The 18,902-nt window shown below is 41.5% G+C and overlaps 1 protein-coding gene across 1 annotated transcript in view; it reads left to right on the top strand.

Moving 5' to 3' along the window:
- Nucleotides 1-9,359: 9,359 nt before the first annotated feature.
- msnb (moesin b) overlaps nucleotides 9,360-18,902 on the top strand; it is a 41,273-nt gene continuing 31,730 nt past the window's right edge. The window contains exons 1-3 of the mRNA XM_084132273.1: nucleotides 9,360-9,435; nucleotides 10,354-10,437; nucleotides 10,541-10,636. Of these exons, the coding sequence (XP_083988399.1) occupies nucleotides 9,430-9,435; nucleotides 10,354-10,437; nucleotides 10,541-10,636 (186 nt within the window). The 5' untranslated portion in view covers nucleotides 9,360-9,429. The remainder of the gene's footprint in view (nucleotides 9,436-10,353; nucleotides 10,438-10,540; nucleotides 10,637-18,902) is intronic.

Here is an 18,902-nt window from a genome sequence, read left to right as displayed (position 1 = left end):
AACAACAAATTCTCATGAAATACAAATATACATATATACATACACACACATATATACATATATATACACACATACACATACGATATACTCTATCTACTAATATAAGCTAACATAAAAAATTCCTTTATTTAATTCCTTTATTTAATTCCTTTATTCCAGTACAAAAAGTGTTGCACAAAGTGTTGAGATTGACACAGTAAAAACATTCAAATATTCATAAAACAAGTGATTTATCTATTGATCAACAATTTATTTATAACAAAATTATTTATTCTCTTTAGTTAAAGGATAAATACCATTGTAGTGTGTGTTGTGTGTGTGTGTGTGTGTGTGTGTGTGTGTGTGTGTGTGTGTGTGTGTGTGTGTGTGTGTGTGTGTGTGTGTTTCATGTCTGTTTTTGGTTTAATTTCATGTTCTTGTTTTCATGTCTTTTATTTTGAAATTTAGTCATGTTTCCTAGTTCCTTGTCATGTGATTCCTTGCCCTCATAGTATGATCATGTCTTGTTTTTCCCTAGTCAGAGATTGTCTTATTATAGGGAGATGAGAGGGTCTAGGGTTTTAACTAACTTGGATCACGTAAGGCACCTCAGCCTATCGTGTAATGGCAGTGACGTCAGTGACGTATTATAGGCTACATAGCCTATAATAAAAAATTATGAATTTCAAACCTGAACCAAACATATTTTTATTGAAAGATCAACAGTCTGTCATTAGTCCTTAGTCTGCCACAAAAAACAACATTAAAATCATGAACTCAAATGTCATTCTGATTGTGAACAAACAATGACTGTTGTAACAGTGCGTAAATCAGACCTTTCAGGATAGCCTAACGCTAATAAGCCTTAGGCTATGCCAAAATTATTATTACAACTAAATTATCGGTCATTAAATAAGAAATATTTGTGTAGATGATTTGCTTTGTGTAACCCAACATCAGACATAAGTATTTTTTTGCACACAGTGCAATCAATCACTCTTTACGACTGGCTGCCTGCACATTCACTGTCCTTGCGGCCGCTTCAACTTGCGCTCACTTATCAATGCATATCTAAATTCGCGCCTACGGTATCTTTGTACATTTGTAGAACTTCAAAAAAAGAAACAAAAAAGATGCTGCAGCCAATGAGCAGCCGGCGGGAGCTGGCTGCAGGACGACTCAACCTCCACGGACAGTTTTTAATGTTTTATTAGACAATAACTACTCAAGATTTTACTTAAGTATAATTTTCGGGGACAATTAGGTCCGGATTCGGGATCCAACACCTTAGATTTCGGGGCTGTCCCGAATTTTTCGGGACGTCTGGTCACCCTAGCAGGGAGAGCATGAACAACAGATCAAACAGTAGGGCAGGGCAGATGACATGATGACAGGCAGGACCATTGAGACTGTCAGTAAGATGGTGATGACGTGAGTGCAATAGAGGCAGCTCCAAAGGAAAGACCAGGCAGGAACACAAGTAACTCGCAGCTTAATGTAGATCTCAGATGTAGCATCAGTCTTGCCGCCAGGTAGAGGCTCACAGAACCAGAGGCTTGACACAGGGGTTAGATAGCTGCACCAGTCAGGCAGTTAAGAGTCAGTGGCCATGGAACTACAGGGCAGGAACACACAGAAGAACATTCAAGATGAGACTCAAGACAAGACAGACAAGATAAAGCAACAATTAAGAGAACCAAAATTAAACTGATAAGATCGATGACTATAGAAACTAAAAGTAAGAAATAAATATAACCAAAGCAAACTATTGAAAAAAGTAAAAAACGTAAGATCTAAGATAAAAAACTGGAATAGCAAAAGAAAAGCAAGACTTCCACTTGACAGGGAAAATAAAATTCTAAAACATAAGAGAACTCAAACTAGATTATAAAGCACAAGAGATAAAGCTAAGCAAAACAGAAGCGGAGAAAAACAAAATAGCTACAAGGATGCTCTGTAGTGATGTTACGTATGGCACTGAAGCTTCGAGGCACGTATCGAGCACGCAGCATAAATCTCTAGTGAAGCCCTGTATTGAGGCATGTATTGGTTTCACAGTCACGTGATCGACGACAAACTAAGCCTCACTCTCTGTCCAATCGTGCGCGTTACACTTTGCGTGTCAGAACGTTCGAACTTTACTTTACGAGTCCTCACTGGCTCAGTGTGGTTGGTGGGTTTGTGAGGAGAGTTTGAAAGATTGATAATCAATACATTCTATTTAAATCATCATCGCAAATATTTGTCACTAATTATTTTTCTTTTTTCTTTTTTTTTCTTTTTTTCCCCTCCATTTTTGCATTTTTTTTTTTAGTTTACGTAATTTGGTGTTGGCATTTGGGATTGGGTTAAGGAATAGGGGTTGGTGTTTGGTGAACTTCAACTTACAACTTGCAACTTATGTATGTGTGTGTGTGTATATATATATATATATATATTATATATATATATATATATATTTTTTTTTTATTATTTTTTTTATTATTGTATTTACATAAATTTATTTATAACAACTTTATTCAGAAGGTGAGATGCTTGGTGTGTGACAAGGAGCTTGCGTATGGAAACAGCACATCATCCATGCTAAGGCATTTCAGAGATTTTCATGAGAATGCACAGCCCGAGAACAATTCTACATGCACACAACATAGTATGATTGTTTCATTATGATTTATTTATACATAATTTTGGAGGCATTATCATCATTTCAATTAATGTAGCCTATTTATATTATATATAACTTCTTTCATTATAGCTTCTCGCAAACAGATGGTTGATGAGGCATTGGTCAATATGGTTATAAAAGACCATTTACAGTGGTTGAGGGTTTCAGGGGGCTCATCCAGGCCCTGGACCCTTACTACATTATCCCAACCAGGCAGGTGAGTATGAATATAGCAGAGGCGTAATTAGGTTGTGATAATCTTTATTTTACTCTTTTTTGTGTGTGTGTGTTCTTTAGGCTTTAAAGAAAATGGTGGCTTCTGAATATGAAGAAGCAATGAGAAAGGCCAAGGCTGAGATGGAAAATGCTACTGCTGTGTCTCTAACATCAGATATGTGGACTTCAATTGGTCGTGTAATTTATACACTTTGGCATTGCAGTTTCTTTGTTCACTCTGTACCATGTGAAAGAGTGTTCTCCAAGGCAGGGGAAGTAGTGTCAAAGAGGAGAAATAGACTTAGGCCCAACACTGTGAAACAGCTCTTATTTCTCAATAAAAATAATTAACAACTTCTTTGTCACTTTTCTGTAATTCCCAGTTACACAAGCAATATCACTGTCAAGTCTCATAAGCACATTTAATAACCAGATGATCTCATTACTCTCTCTATATATAAATATATATGTGTGAGTGTTATACTGGAAATTATTGCCACACTTTAATGGGTAAGTAAATTAATTTATTAGATTGAGCAATTCAATACACACAAATACAGGGAGTGTGTGGTGGCTGCCTGCTTCATCAAGGGATATTCTTCCACAGACTTTTGGCTGCTAAACTTTTTAATAACCAGCAGATGCCGCTTTTTTCGACACTCTCGAAGCATTGAATCTTTTCCTGGAACAATCAGGGGAAAGCCTCAGTGCTTCATTTGCCCATTCGTAATACTCTGATACTGGGAATAAGAAAAAAGAAAAAAAAAGGAAAAAAAACCTAGAGTAAACGCTAAGAAAATTTCAATAGCACAATCCGGAAAACACCACAAAGTACATACACAATAAACCAGCAGAGACATGAGGATCAGGTGAGCACAATTAGTAAAAACGAGGACTGGATGAGGACTAAACAAGGGGGCGTGGCAACAGGAAACAAGGAGGCAGGAGGAGCACATGGCAAACAAAGAGCCATATGCTCAAACACAAGACAAACATAGAAATATGAAACAAAGAAAACACAGACAAGGCTGCCATGGCAAAACCCTGACAGTACTAGTCACTGCAGGCTGCAAAAAAAGTATATTTAAGATTACACTAAAAACTTAATTGTAATTTAATTTAATAAATATTTAATTAATTATAATTATATGTAGCCTATATATATTATTTTTACCATCATTCATTGAAAAGCATTATATTATCATCATTAGGCACACAGCAGGCATATATCATTAAAGTGCAATATTAACTTGGCAGGGATATAAGGGACACTTCATGTTATATTTTAATTAAACAACATACAATATAACACAATATTTATAATTAAATTATTCGGTAACACTTTATAATAACTGCATGCTATGAATCATTAGTTAAGCATTAGTAAATAATACATTCTTAATTTATAAAGCATTAATAGACATTAATGAGCAGTCTATAAATACAGATATAAATGCTTTATTTTTGATGTATAAGCATATCTATAATGTGTTTAATAATTGTATTTTCAAGTCAAGTCAAGTCATTTTATTTGTATAGCACATTTAAACGAACGACAGTTGACCCAAAGTGCTTTACAGGTTAGAGCAGGAAAGGCAGAAACAATATGCCTTAAAATTACATAAAAATGTGTGTGAGACACACATAAAAAAAAAATAATAATAATAATATATATATATATATATGTAGCAACATTTCAAAATGAAAAATAAAGCAAAGAGACATAATAAGAAATTAAAGAGAATTAAAAGCAAGAGAATAAAAGTGTGTTTTCAAATTTGTCTTAAAACTGACAATTGTGTTACAGGACTTGATGTGAAGTGGGAGGGAGTTCCAGAGTCTAGGGGCTATTACAGAAAAGGCTCTGTCCCCTCTGGTTTTAAGGCGTGTCTGGGGAATGGCAAGAAGCTGTTGGGTTGTAGACCTGAGTGATCTGGCGGCAGAGTAAGTGGACAGGAGCTCAGAAATATACAAAGGGGCTTGACCATGTAGAGCTTTAAAAACAAAGAGTAAGACTTTAAAATCAATTCTAAATTTCACTGGTAACCAGTGAAGCTCAGCTAAAACTGGAGTTATGTGCTCAAACTTTTTGGTACCAGTGAGTAGTCTTGCAGCAGCATTCTGAACTAACTGAAGTCTATTTAAATTATATTGGGTTAGACCTGTGTACAGTGAATTGCAGTAGTCCAAGCGTGAGGTAATAAAAGCATGAATGACTGTTTCAAGATCTTTCTTGGATAAAAAGTACTTCAGCTTAGCTATTGTTCTAAGCTGATAAAAACTACCTTTAACAACAGAGCTAACTTGTTTATTAAAATTAAGAGAGCTGTCGAAAATGACACCTAAATTTCTGACCTGATTCTGCAAGTTTGATGACCAAGGGCCAAGGGCATTGCTCCGGTGTTTTGTATGGGTGGGTGATCCAAATAAAATCATCTCTGTTTTCTTGGTATTCAACTGGAGGAAGTTTTCTGCCATCCAGGATTTAATGTCTTCCAAACAGCTAAAAATAGTTTCTATAGATGTAGTGCAACCCGGGGAGATAGGTAAATACAATAATGTATCATCGGCATAGCAGTGGTATCTTAAGTTGTGCTTTTCAAGGATAGTGCCAAGGGGCAGCATGTATAGAGAGAATAACAGGGGGCCAAGAACTGATCCTTGAGGGACGCCATATTTAATATCCACTGGAGGGGATGATTTAGCTCCCAGTTTGACAGAGAATGTTCTCTCTGTCAGATAGGATTTAAACCAGCGTAAGACAGGGCCCTGTAGTCCAACACTATTTTCCAAACAATCAATAAGAATACCATGATCGATAGTGTCGAAGGCAGCGCTGAGGTCAAGGAGGATAAGTAATGCACTTGATCCAGAGTCAATAGTAAGAAGGATGTCATTATAAACTTTAAGTAGTGCGGATTCGGTACTATGGAGGGCTCTGAAACCAGATTGGAATTTATCCAATATGTTAAAACTCGTCAAGAAAGAGGAGATCTGCTGGAAAACTGCTTTTTCCAGAATTTTAGAAATAAAAGATAATTTAGAAATGGGTCTATAATTTTTAGGGTCGTTGGGGTCAAGATTGGGTTTTTTCAACAGTGGTTGTACCACTGCGTGCTTAAAACCAGAGGGGACAACACCAGTGTATAAAGAGCAGTTTACTATAGCTAACACCGTTGGACAAAGGACATCAAAGACCTCTTTAAAGAGACGAGAAGGGATAACATCAGCGGGGCAGCAAGAAGGCTTAAGGTGAGAAACTATCTCAGACAGCTCAAGGGAAGACAGAGGAGTGAAATGCTGGAGGATGCTGATAGGACTGTAAGCTATAACGGAGATGCAACCCTGGGTTGTGATGCTAGATCTGATATGGTCAATTTTATGGATAAAATAATCAGAAAACTCATCACAAGTTAAGGATGTATCAACTGTATATGTCGGATTTAATAGTGTATCAACAACTTTAAAAAGAACTTTGGGTCTATTAGCCTGTGAGTTAAGCTCACTGAAATAATTAGCTTTTGCCTTTTTTACAGCGGCTTGATAGGCTTTCAAATATTGCAGAAATGTGTCATAAGAGACCTGAAGCTTATCTTTTTTCCATTTCCATCCAGCCTGTCTACAGGCTTGACGGAGAGCTTGTGTGGAGCTATTCACCCAAGGGGTTGAAGTGTTTGACTTGAGTCGTTTTAATTTTACAGGGGCTATCTGATCCAATGTATCAGTACAAGCCAGGTTAAAACTAGTGACAAGCTCATCAATATTAGTACATGATGGCAAGTCAGCAGAGAGAGCAGGCTTAAAAGAGTTGGAAAAAAGGGAAGCTGTAGCTGAGTTAAAAGAACGAGCTAAAACATAAGAAGGGGGAAGGACAGAGGGAGGGCTGTGGCTAGAAAATTCAAACTCAATCAGAAAGTGATCAGAGATGGCAGCATTAGTGATATCAAGTTTATCAACTGATATCCCTGATGACAGGACAAGATCCAGTGTGTGGCCCTTGACATGAGTGGAGCCACAAATTGATTGAGTGAGGTTAAAAGAGTCAAGTAACACTAAAAATTAATTCACCATCGGCTTAGTTGGGCAACAGACATGAATGTTAAAGTCACCAAGAATGAGCATCTTGTCAGACTGAATGGAGCAGACAGGAGGTCAGAGAAATCATGTATAAAGCAGCTAGTAGCTTTGGGGGGTCTGTATACCAGTGCACATAACAGAGGGGTTTGGAGACAATTTGCAAGTATAAACAGTTGAACTTCAAAAGAGGAGTAGTTTTTTACAGGAAGAATTTTGCAATTGAATATATTCTTAAAGACTGTAGCTAGGCCACCACCACGGCCTGATATCCTTGGGGAATTTAGAAAACCCCACTGGGGAGGACATAATTCAGTGAAAGGGGATAAATCACCAATACTAAGCCAGGTTTCAGTCACAAATAAAATGTCCAACTCATGCGATGTGATAATGTCATTTAAAATGAATGTCTTGTTAGCTACAGAACGGGCATTTATGAGTGCAAGTTTAACTGGCAAAGATCGAGTTGTTGATCTAGTAGAGACATGTCCATTAAAACAAAGTGAATGGAGACACGCCGAATCCACTCCACCACGGGGAAGAACGGTCTTGGCCGAGATGGAACGAGAAGCCAAGCGCACAGGGATCTGAGTCACTGGAAGTTCGCGGGCAGGTGACGAGAGCAGGAGAAGATTCCGATAGTCGACGCTTCCAGCAGAGCGATGCCTAGGCGAGGAGCCAGCGGGCCGCATAGAGACGACTGTGGGGATGGTGCCATCAGAATTCCCGGGACTTATAAGGAAATTGCGACGGCTTCCTCGATGCACATAACGGGGTCGCGGGCGAGAAATGCCCGGGGCGGTACACAGTTTGTACACCTTAGCGGGCAGATGAAGAGATGGCGACATTAAGTCACGGAGTTCTTTCACAGAGTACATTAGAGACATATTCTGATGCGGCATGTTAAAAAAGTCACAGGTTGAAGTAACAATCCACAGTATCCATAGAACGGAGAGAGTCGGGAACGGACGCATTTTTTCTTATTTATTCGCCCTGGACCTCGGGCACCCCGGAACTCACAGCCAGGTTGAAAACATCGGTAGCCAACTGCCAAAACAGAAAAACCACAGCGTACAGCAGTGAGGAAGGGGAGACTTACACACGCACACGCCGAGGGATGATCTGTTCATCAGGGCAGTCGATGGCTCGAGTTGGGCTGGGCGGAAAAAAAAATACGCCCGGGCTGTCCAAGCTTGCAGGTGAGTGAGAACAGTATCTTTAGGAAATTAACTATCTGATCAGGAACAACGTCCATGCACGTTATAGTCCGATAGGACGAGCACAATCAGCTTCAAGTGCAGCAAAACAAACAGCAGGCCAGGTGAGCAGCGGCAGCCAAGCGCGCCAGCGTACGCTACCGGAAGATCAACAGTTACTCAACAGTTCCTCGCAGTGATTGGCTTCTGGCTGACGGCACGTGTCCCTGGCAGACACAGGCAAAGAAGTATTTTCATACTTTATTAATGATCAATTTATTATTTCTAAATTATGTATTACATTATTTACAAACCAGTTATTTAGGAGTTGTCAGTGGATCATAAGATCACTTAGAAAGTGCGAGTAAATAAAAGTTAATAAACTATTTAAATGTACATTTATACATCTTATTATTTAATAACCGAGGCTCGGTTTCCCATTGCTAGTGGACAGGCAGTCGATTAATTAAATGATAAGCTATTTCCTCACAAAAGCAGTTTATTCAGTGAAGTGAAGCCTCTTCTCCATTGACATCCATTAAAAGAAACGGCCTCTGCGTTAGCATTAGCCGTTGCGCTTTTTTGGCTAAAGGTTGCTGGCTTGCCTTCTAGTGGCTTTGCCCTAGTCGTATGTGTCATGTTCTCATTGGTTGTTCTGGTCATGTGTCCTGTTTTCTCATTGGTCCATTGTTTGTTCTCAGGTGTACGTTGTTTAGTGATTAATTCTTGTGAATAAATAGTACTCATGTTACAATTGTATATTGTCTAGCTTTGTTCCCTGTAAACCGCTGTTTCTGTTCATTTTTAAGTTTATGATGTCAAGCCAAGTCTTTATTTTGTATCTGTTCGCTTTTGGATTCAATATACTGCACTTGGGTTCAACAACATTTGCCTTTAGTGGACGTGTGTGTCCTATCATCTAAATTAGATTTTTGCTGGATCTGTATAACTATAGCGATTACACATCCTTGCATGTAAAATGCTACAGATAACTATTCTCCAACTACATGTCTGTCTGCTAGTGTCCCCCTGTGTTGAAACTTAATAAAAAAAAAAATAATAAACTCATAAATAATTGCATACTGTAAATTTGATTTCTATTAATATCCTTTATTTTTTCCCTGAGGTTAATGTCAGGGTTTAATCTGAAAAGAGATTCCAGGGCTGCTATTGGATTAGAGGTACAATGGATCACATTAACTAGGGGTAATCCTGGCAAATATTGCAAGTCCTTTCATATGACTCTGACGAGAGCAGACCACTACAAGGACACAGTCAGGAGCTCTAAAATATAGTCAAATGTCTGTGAGTAAACATTATATATTTATTATTACCATTATACAGATAATTTGTACAGATAATACACAAATCTTGACCTCATGTAGTACACAACTATGACTTTGTTAAAGCGGAGTAATTTAATTTAAATAAGAGTAATTTATTGTACTATATACTTTATCTGGTAACTCTTTACAATCAGGTCTCATTTATTTACATCAGTTAACGTATTAACTGACATGAACTAACAATGAGCAATAGGCTACATATGTGTCAGTATTTATTAATCTTTAATATTAATAAAAATCCAGCTTTTCATTGTTCATGTTAGTTCACAGTGCATTAACATTAATTTAACATGTTATTTTAATAATGTATTAGTAAATGTTGAAATTAGCATTTACTAAGATTAATGAATGCTGTAGAAGTGTTGTTAACTCTTAGTTCATGTTAACTAATGAAACCTAATTGTAGTGTTACCCTTTATCTTTTAAAATGCTGTTATTATATATATATATATATATATATATATATATATATATATATATATATATATATATATATATATATATATATATATATATATATAAAAAAAAATCACAACCTAGGATTTCTGCCCAGTGTCCATCAATTTTGATAATTTTGATGCTATTGTGAACCAAATAAGGCTAAAATCCTAATCATAATATACTCCAGGTGTGGCTGTAACAAATTGTCCTAGATCTTAATGCGCCTTCTCTGAATACTATAGTGTATTCAGTACACTTTCATCTGAATGGCTTCCAGTTGTTTTGAAGTTATAATGTTTTGGGTTAGTGATACTTGTCAAAAAATTGTAGTGTACTATTCAATTGATCAAATGCTGCTAACCTTATCCACGGGTCCTTTTACAATGCTTTTAACAATGCCATATATTATTGCACATAATATATTTGTTCTTTTTAGATAAACGTACGGGTCACTACAATGGATGCTGAGCTGGAGTTTGCCATTCAGCCCAGTACAACTGGTAAACAACTTTTTGACCAAGTATGTATTTCACATGGAATTTAGGCAAAAGTCAATAAATGCAACATGACATATAGACCCTAAAGAGTGAACAATTAGTGACATCATTTTTGTCCTTTTGAAGGTTGTAAAAACTATTGGACTCCGAGAGATCTGGTACTTTGGACTGCAGTATCAGGACAGCAAGGGCTTCTCTACTTGGCTGAAACTCAATAAGCGGGTTAATCTTGATCATACTTGCATATCTGACTTTCTTTTTTTTCTTTTTTTTTTTTGCCATAAGCTATTTGTCTTATAAACAGGGCTCTGAACTGTTTCAAGAAACAAATAGAAACAAACAAAATTTTAGCAGAAGATTATCAAACATTGTTCTTTGTCTTTTAACCAGTTAACAGTATTATTTTTCCACTCTGTTTGATATTTTTTAATCAGCTAACTATACCTGCATATGACATTTGTGCATTCAACGTGAAATGCCCTCTTTCATTTGAGGTGTATTTGTCCACCACCATGTGCTGACTGAGACAATCACAAAGCGACATCAATTAAATGGACAGAGTTGTTTTTAATAAAATGCATTCTCAAAATTATGTACATCATAAAATATATGTGACCACTCCATCATTAGGCTCATTTAAAAATGCTAAAATACTCTTATGAGAGCCAAGGTACTTTGTTCCCTATCAGTTCGGTCACGTTCAACGTAGTCGACGTGTCGACTGATTGGGATCATGCTTAGGGAGCCTGTCATCTTCGAATATTGTTCAAACGAGCCAATGCACATTGGTGTGCAAGAATTGCATCACATGCTCCGCCACGCAGTGCGGGAATAAATACGGAAGTGGATGCACGCACCAGTTGTCTTTCGCTTCGGAGCCGATCGGTGTCGATGTCTCTGAAGAGTGTTGTTGTGTACAACGAGCGAGTGTGTCGTTGTTCTTCTGGAAGACTCTCCCAGTGCTGGTGTTTCTACAGCGAAGAGTGCAGCAGCGATCGCAAGCTTCTGAAGCTCTCAACTGCTGTTTTAACAGCATCACATTTCCAGAGTGTTTGTTGACGGTTGGTTGAGGGCGAAAGAAGTGAGTGCTTCACTGTCACTGTAACAGTGTTGCCGTGGTCATTTCTCTGTTTGCTCCGGCACTGGTGACGGGTCCCATTTCCTGAAAGAGCAACACGGGTGTGTTTGCGTCTTTTTCAAGATGCCATTCCATCCGTGCGTTTCTGGGTGCGGTATGGCTCTGTCCCCCTCTGACGGTCACAATAGTTGTATCACGTGTTTGGCAAGCTGAAGCAGCTTTTGTGGATGAGTCATGTTCTCACTGTGGGAAGATGACCATCGCGGTGCTGAGATTAAGACTCGCCTTCATTCGCGAAGGTGGAGTCCCCATTCCTATGCCCCGCTCTAGTGTTTCTTCAGGGGCCAACTGCCCAGAAGAAGGCTGGAGTGCCGCGTGAGTTGGGTTATCTGAGGATCACAGTGAGGGGTTCCTCTCCCCGGCAAAGCCCCGTGGGTCCCTCACTCCTCCTTCGCATTGCAGCCGGTGGAGCTCCCCGATGAGCGTGCTGTAGTGCTCTGTAGTGGCCCGACCAGCCGTTTCGTTCGGGGCCCCTCCAGAGGACAGGATGTCCATCACAGCATCGGAGGGTGAGCTGGGCTCTGGAGATGACGACTCGGCTCCGCTACATCTCAGTGTTGCGGGAGACCAGCGTTGCCCGAGCCAGATCCAGAGATGGCAGCTATGCTGAAAAGGGCCGCCGAGGTGGTAGGGCTCGTGTGGAATCCGTCTGCTGCCGCCTCTGCTCCTGCTGGGCCACCGCAGTAGCCTCCACCCAGGCCTCAGCATGGAGCCGGCCACAGACGGTGCGCCCAGCCCGCTCCAGGCGCTGCCAAGCCAGGTGGCAAGCATCAGCGTAAGCGTTCCTGAGCGGGCCACTCAGGGATGGAGGAAGGAGCTCTTGGAGATGGTCACCGATCCACTCCCTCCCCCCGGAAGAGGGCCGGGTGGAGTTCTTTGTTTGTGTATGTGTCTGCCGCTGGCTGCCAAAAAAGGGGACCCACATTTTCAAAGAAAGAGCAATTTCCTCTGTTCCTGGGTCCCAAGAGGGCCAGACTGGTGGTGTGCGCCACTGTTAAGCCTTGCACCCTTCACCCACCTCTTGTATCGCCAGCCGGCAGCTGGGTGCGGTTTGAGGACCTGGTCACGCCTTCTCACGTACTCTCTGCCGTCATGTAGGGACAGATAAGTGTTGCACCGCACACTCAGACCCTGCTTCAGGCCGCCTTCAGGCCTTCTGAGCCGGGTCCCTGCTACCTCTGGTCCCCCTGGGCCGGTTCATAGAAGCCTAGAAAGTGCTCCCAACCTGTCCAGCTGGCTCCTCCATACCAACAGACTCGGCTATACAATTAAGTTCGTCTGGCCTCCGTCCAAGTTCAGCGTTATTCGTTACACTTCGGTGTACTTTCAGTCCTACTGGCGAAGGATGCGATTGAGCCGGTCCCTCCAGCCAATATGAAGACCGGCTTCGATAGCCCGTCTTCAGAAACACATTTTCGAATGCTCCGTCCCCGAGATTGGTCTGCAGCGTTCGACCTCTGAAGGATGCGTACTTCAGATCTGTGTTTGCCTGTGTTTTTGCGTTCAAGGGGTCGAAGGTTCAGTACAAAATCCTACCCTTCGAGTGATCAGACCTTTTGTTTCTCCGGGCCAGCCGCCCCTAGAACAAGTGTCCACCAACACCGGCTGAGGGGCCACGTACAACGGGCATGCAGTAGCGGGGGTCTGGGGAGGCCTCCAACTGCATTGGCATCAATTGCCTAGAGTTGCTAGCAGTAGTGCTAGCAGTTCATGTTTGAGACGCCGCTGCTTAGCAAGCCTGTACTGGTCTGTACAGACAACACTGCAACCGTTGAGCTATGCTTAACTCGCATGTTGGAACTCGCCCGCCACCTCCTCCTTGGAGTCAGGAGCTTCTGAGGTCGCTTCATTCCACTTATTTTCCGGCCTTCTCAATCATGCCGCCGACGAGGCCTCACGACAGCCTGTGGCCAGGAAGAGTGAGACTCCATCCCCAGGTGGACCAGCTGGTCGAGGACCACTTCAGGGCTGCACAGTTACATCTGTTTGACTCTCTGGACTTGTCGCTTTTTGCCAGTTGCTCTTCTCCCTGATCGAGCAGAAAACCCTCGGCATAGAGACACTGGCATACAGCTGGCCCCAGGGCCTACGCAAAGTTGCGTTTCCCCAGTGAGCCTTCTTGCACAGCACTGTGCTAAGTCAGGGAGGAGAAGGAGCACGTCTTCCTAGTTGCCCCTTAACCCTCTGGGGTCTAAGGTGTTTTTGGGGTCCTTGAGATGTTCTGAAATGCCCTGACATTTGTGCTTTTTTCAGTTGCTTATAAACATATTAATGGCAAAAAAAAATTACACTCTATTTAGCACAAACAGGGCTACCATAATATGTGATCAACAAGAATGTACATGTTTGCATTTTTGAGAGAATAATGTTTATGCATGGTTATTGAAAAAACTAAAAACTAAAGTTTCTGAAATAAGGCCACAAAACACATACTAAATATGTGTCAATAAGACTTTTGACTAATGGATGTTGTCGATGTGAAAATCATCCTGCCTTATCATTCACATAACACAATACATTGATTTAAATTTTGCAAAGCACTTTCTGTTTGGAAAGGCAATATTCGATTGGGCGTCAACGATCCAATGACACCATCATGCATATTTAGTGGTTCGCACCTGAGGAGACAATGGGGCCCGCATACTTAATGAGCCATTCATTCAGGTGTGTCACCTATAGCCACAAGAAAGAATGCAAGAGCAACAGTTGGAAGCATCTCATCTCATTTTTTTTTTTTTTTTTTTTTACAAATTGTGCTTGCAAATTGGCCTATAATATCCAAGGAAAACATGTCTAGTAATTGTGCAGTTAATTCTCATACTGTATTTTCAGTTTTGGAATATTTATCCTCTCCCCAAATTTGTCACTAATAAAACACAATAAAAATTATTTAAAGAAAAGGCTTATATTTACCTTTTAATAGTTTGTTTACATCTACCTTGTAAATATATTTTTTTATTAAAAAGGTTACAATTACAACAACAATTCAAGTGTAATCTTTCTTTGTAAAAACTAAAGTATACATTTTATCATACATATTTCAAAGTTAAGGATTTGATTGATTAATTGATTACTTTATTTTTGACAAAACATACTATATTTAACATATGAGCAAAAATTGGCAAACAAAAGTTTATTTGAGGTGGCAGATATTTTACAGTAAAAATGTATAATCTATCCAAAACTAATCAACGAAATGTTGTCTTGCATATGTCTGTAACATAGGTCTTTCTTTTTTATTATAAGAAATATAAATGTTAATTTGCAGTTTAATACGTTGCTTATACAAATACATTTTATTTCAACATATTTCAGTCGATTTTTACTCAGTATAACAATACAGTTTGCTAAAAGCGAAACATTCATTCACACACAGAAACGCCTGACTGTAACGTTGTTTTTATGAAATATTAGGGCATATAAATGTTAATTTGCAGTTTAATACGTTGATTATACAAATAGCCTACATTTTATTTCAACATATTTCAGTCGATTTTTACTCATCTCAGTATAGCAATACAGTTTGCTAAAACATCATCATTCATTCACACACAGAAACGCGATTTAAATTTAAACGGTCTTTTTGCGAGCTGTGGTAAACAGCGCGCATCTCTGCCGTTCATTCATTCACAAACAGAAACGCGATTCACTTGAGAAGGAAAAAAAACTTACTTCAGTATTCCTCAGCTCAGTCGGATCCTTGCTCCTCGAAATACCCGCACTTCTGAGGTACATTTCCCATTATTATTATTCCTCACAGCGCTGCGAGACGGTGTAAACAAGTACAATGATCTGATTAAACTTGTGTTTTCTCGAGCTGATATGGGGGCGTTCACAGGTTTGCGTGGATTTTTTTTGCGTGGTCATTTGCGTTTGAATAGCGTGCGCTCTCCGTGGGCGGGGTCACAATAAAAATAATTAGATGAGATGAGAACGACTGACATCTCGCTCTTTTCTTACAGATTACATGAACTGAGAATATTTGTTTTTTATATAAATTACTTCATTTAAAAGAAGAGAATTCAAGCTTCATGCCTGTGTGTCTGTATGTCTGTTTGACTGAGTATTCGCTGAGTTATTGTTCATTTTCGGACACGTTTCAGAATGGACTTAACTGACAGAGAGAAGGCAGAACTCGCTTCGTGTTTATTTTTCTTTATTTGGCAAAAAGCACAACACTTTGTTTTTATTGTGAGTATACACAAAAATAATACACATTTAACAGGATCGATTGATGTATGAAACTGGTTTGTAAGATCAAAGTCAACAGAGTATTTGGACTCTCGTTTGAACTAATAGGAAAAACAAACGAGCAAATCACGCCGGCGTGATTGCCGACCTCAGAGGGTTAATGGCCCAACCGGACCTAGTTCCCCCGATTTTATGCTCCTCTCGACAGCCCCATCCTGACCCATTCTTCTGAGACATTTCAGGGACAGGGCACCGTTGGCACCCGCGTCCAGACCTCTGGAAACTCCATGTCTGGTCCCAAAGCGGAAACCTTCACTTCTGCCAGAGCACCCTCTAAAGATGAGGCATGCTTACGCCCTGAAGTGGAACCTGTTCGTTGAGTGGTGTTCTCCTCACCGAGAGGACCCCCTAAGGTGGTCGATCACTTCCGTGCTCTCTTTCCTGCAAGATGGGTCGGAGCGAGGGCTGTCTTCCTCTGCCCTCAGAATTTATGTTGCCTTTATATTAACGCATATTCATGATGCAGTGGCAAATCCGTGGGGAAGCACGACTTGATCACCAGGTTCCTGAGGGGAGCAAGGAGGAATGAATCCGCCTTGCGCCCTCTCAATACCTTCTTGGGAGTTATCTCTGGTGCTACTGCACTGCAGAGACCTCCCCTTGAGCTACTGCAGGCAGTTGAGTTAAAAATCCTGTTTTTAAAGAAACAGTTCTCCTGCTTGCTTGCCTCTATCAAGAAGATAGGGAACCTGCACGCATTTTCGGTCGATGAATCGTGCCTGGAATTCGGGCCGGCCAACTCTCACGGTTTCCTGAGACCCCGGCCTGGATATGTGCCCAAGGTTCCTACCTCTCCCTTAAAACGGGACCAGGTGGTGAGCCTGCAAGCGCTGCCCCGGAGGAGGCAGACCCAGCCCTGGATTTTCTCTGTCCCTTCTGCTCCTTGCAGTTATAACTGGACAGAATGCAAAGCCTCAGGACCTCAGACCATCTCTTGTCTGTTACAGAGACCAGCAGAAATGAAGGCTGTTTCCAAGCAGGGGTTCGCCCACTGGATAGTGGTTGCCATCATCTTGGTGTGAATATTCCAAGGTGCACCGTTGCCCCCTGGGTGGTGAGCCTCTCCAAAGAGAGAGTGTAGCTCCTTCCTGGGCGTTGACACAGGGTGCCTCGCTGACAGATGTTTTTACAGCGTTTTTACAGATGTTTTTTATGTGTCGAGCCAGTTGCTTCCCGTGGGCTCCCTTCACTGTAAGCCCGGTTCGAAGTGTCGACTTGCTGCGCCATTCCCCTCCTATGGACTGGATACGTGTGCCATTCTTGCTCCAGTAGAGTTCCTCTTTAGCCGAACCCTGTTGAGTTCCTCCACACCCTTCGGCAACGGACGTGGCAGAGCATCCGATGTCAGTCCTAACACTCGTATGCACTGGTGGAACCTGTGTTGTGATCCCTACGGCGATCCCATATGTGTATCCCTGCGGCGAGCACGTGTCTTTCCCTTGGCAAAGCCTGCTCTGCTGTCCCTGTCCGGTTGAGTTTCCCCCCTGTTATAGGCTGGAGCCACCTCAGTGACATTCCATATGTTGTATTGCCTGGTAATCACCCAGTCCATATGTGTAACCCCCACATGTTACCTCCCTATGGGCAGGATGTGGCTTCCGCAGCGTATTCCTTCCAACAAAAGGGGAACACTTTCCCAGTGGTCTTGTGGAACAGCAGTGACTTCCCTGGCCTAAGCCCTGTCCTGTCTCTGCCTCAATAATGTGGGGGGATCAGAAGGCTTTTGTCTAGGCACTGGAAGGTGGCAGCTCTAGTGGCGTTTTAATAGAGGATCCCAATCAGTTAACACGTCGACTACGTAGAACATGACCGAACTGATAAGAAATGTCTCGGTTACATATGTAACCCTCGTTCCCTTCTTCGTAGTCCCGTCGCCACTATTGCTGGACCACCGCTGACTCCGGGCTCCGCTTGGCTCCTCAGCGAAAAACAACTGGTGCGTGCATCCACTTCTGTATTTATTCCCGCACTGCGGGGCGGAGCGTGTGATGCAATTCTCGCACACCAATGTGCATTGGCTCGTTTTAACAATACTCGAAGATGACAGGCTCCCTAAGCGTGATGCCACTAAGTCAACACGTCGACTACGTCTCCGTTCCCTCCTTCAAGGAACAAGAGTTACATACGTAACCGAGACGTTCTTTACCGAGACGAAGGTACCGCAGGTGCTTTCTATTAACTGCACAAACTCAAGGTTTGATGGGATTTTTATTTTTTTATTTGTGTGAAATACAATACACTATTTGAGTTGTTGCTGGAAATCGTTGGAGAAATATGTAAGAGATTGTTGGATAAAGATGTTAGATCGCTAGAGTAATTGCAAGAGAAAAAGTAGCAGAATTTCTCAGGTATGTCTTTGGGGTAAGTGAGTCTGTGTCCAAGACGAAGCCAGATGCCAACTGACTGGTGATGTATGCACTTGTAGTCCTCTGATTGTGGCAGTGATGTGTGTAGGTGATTAGTATTTGGGTGAGAGGGATGGCCTGGTTTGACCATAACATTACCGCTCCCAAGGACAGAGGACCCCAACGCTGTGGCCAGCGTGGAGCTCGACAATGGGGATGACTTATTAATGGAAGCTGGCAGTGAGGGCCAGATCTAGAATGTCGTCCTGAGCAAGCCATGATCTATCATCAGGTCCATAGACTTCCCAGTAGACTAGGTACTCAAGATGACCCATGCACCACCAGAATCCAGGATCTCCCTGAAGACGACTCCTAGGTGTGACCACGGGCAGCATGAGAAGTTTACAAGATGGTAACTGGTGAGGAGTTTTGGCAATGGTGCATTCCTGACATCCCTGAATGAACCTCCTGATGTCTTTTGCTATGTGGGGCCAACAGTATCAGTATTGGAGGAGCAAGAGGAATTGATTGTTCTCTGAGTTGCCATTGCCCACAGAGGAATGTGTGGATTAAATGATTGGAATTTGGGAGGTGGGTACAAAGATACGGTTGCAGGGAAGCCCAGCAGAGCAAGCTCAGTGGTAAAAGCTTCATTTTTTTGAATGGGACCAACCACCAGGTCAGGAGGGAGAATGTTCTCTGGTTCATATGGGCTTTCCTCTAGGGCGAAGAGACGGGAAAGGGCATCCGCCTT

This window comes from Abramis brama (assembly GCF_963993115.1).
Source record: "Abramis brama genome assembly, chromosome: 13".
NCBI classification, from domain to species: Eukaryota; Metazoa; Chordata; class Actinopteri; order Cypriniformes; family Leuciscidae; genus Abramis; species Abramis brama.
This window is presented reverse-complemented; position numbering and strand designations above follow the sequence as displayed.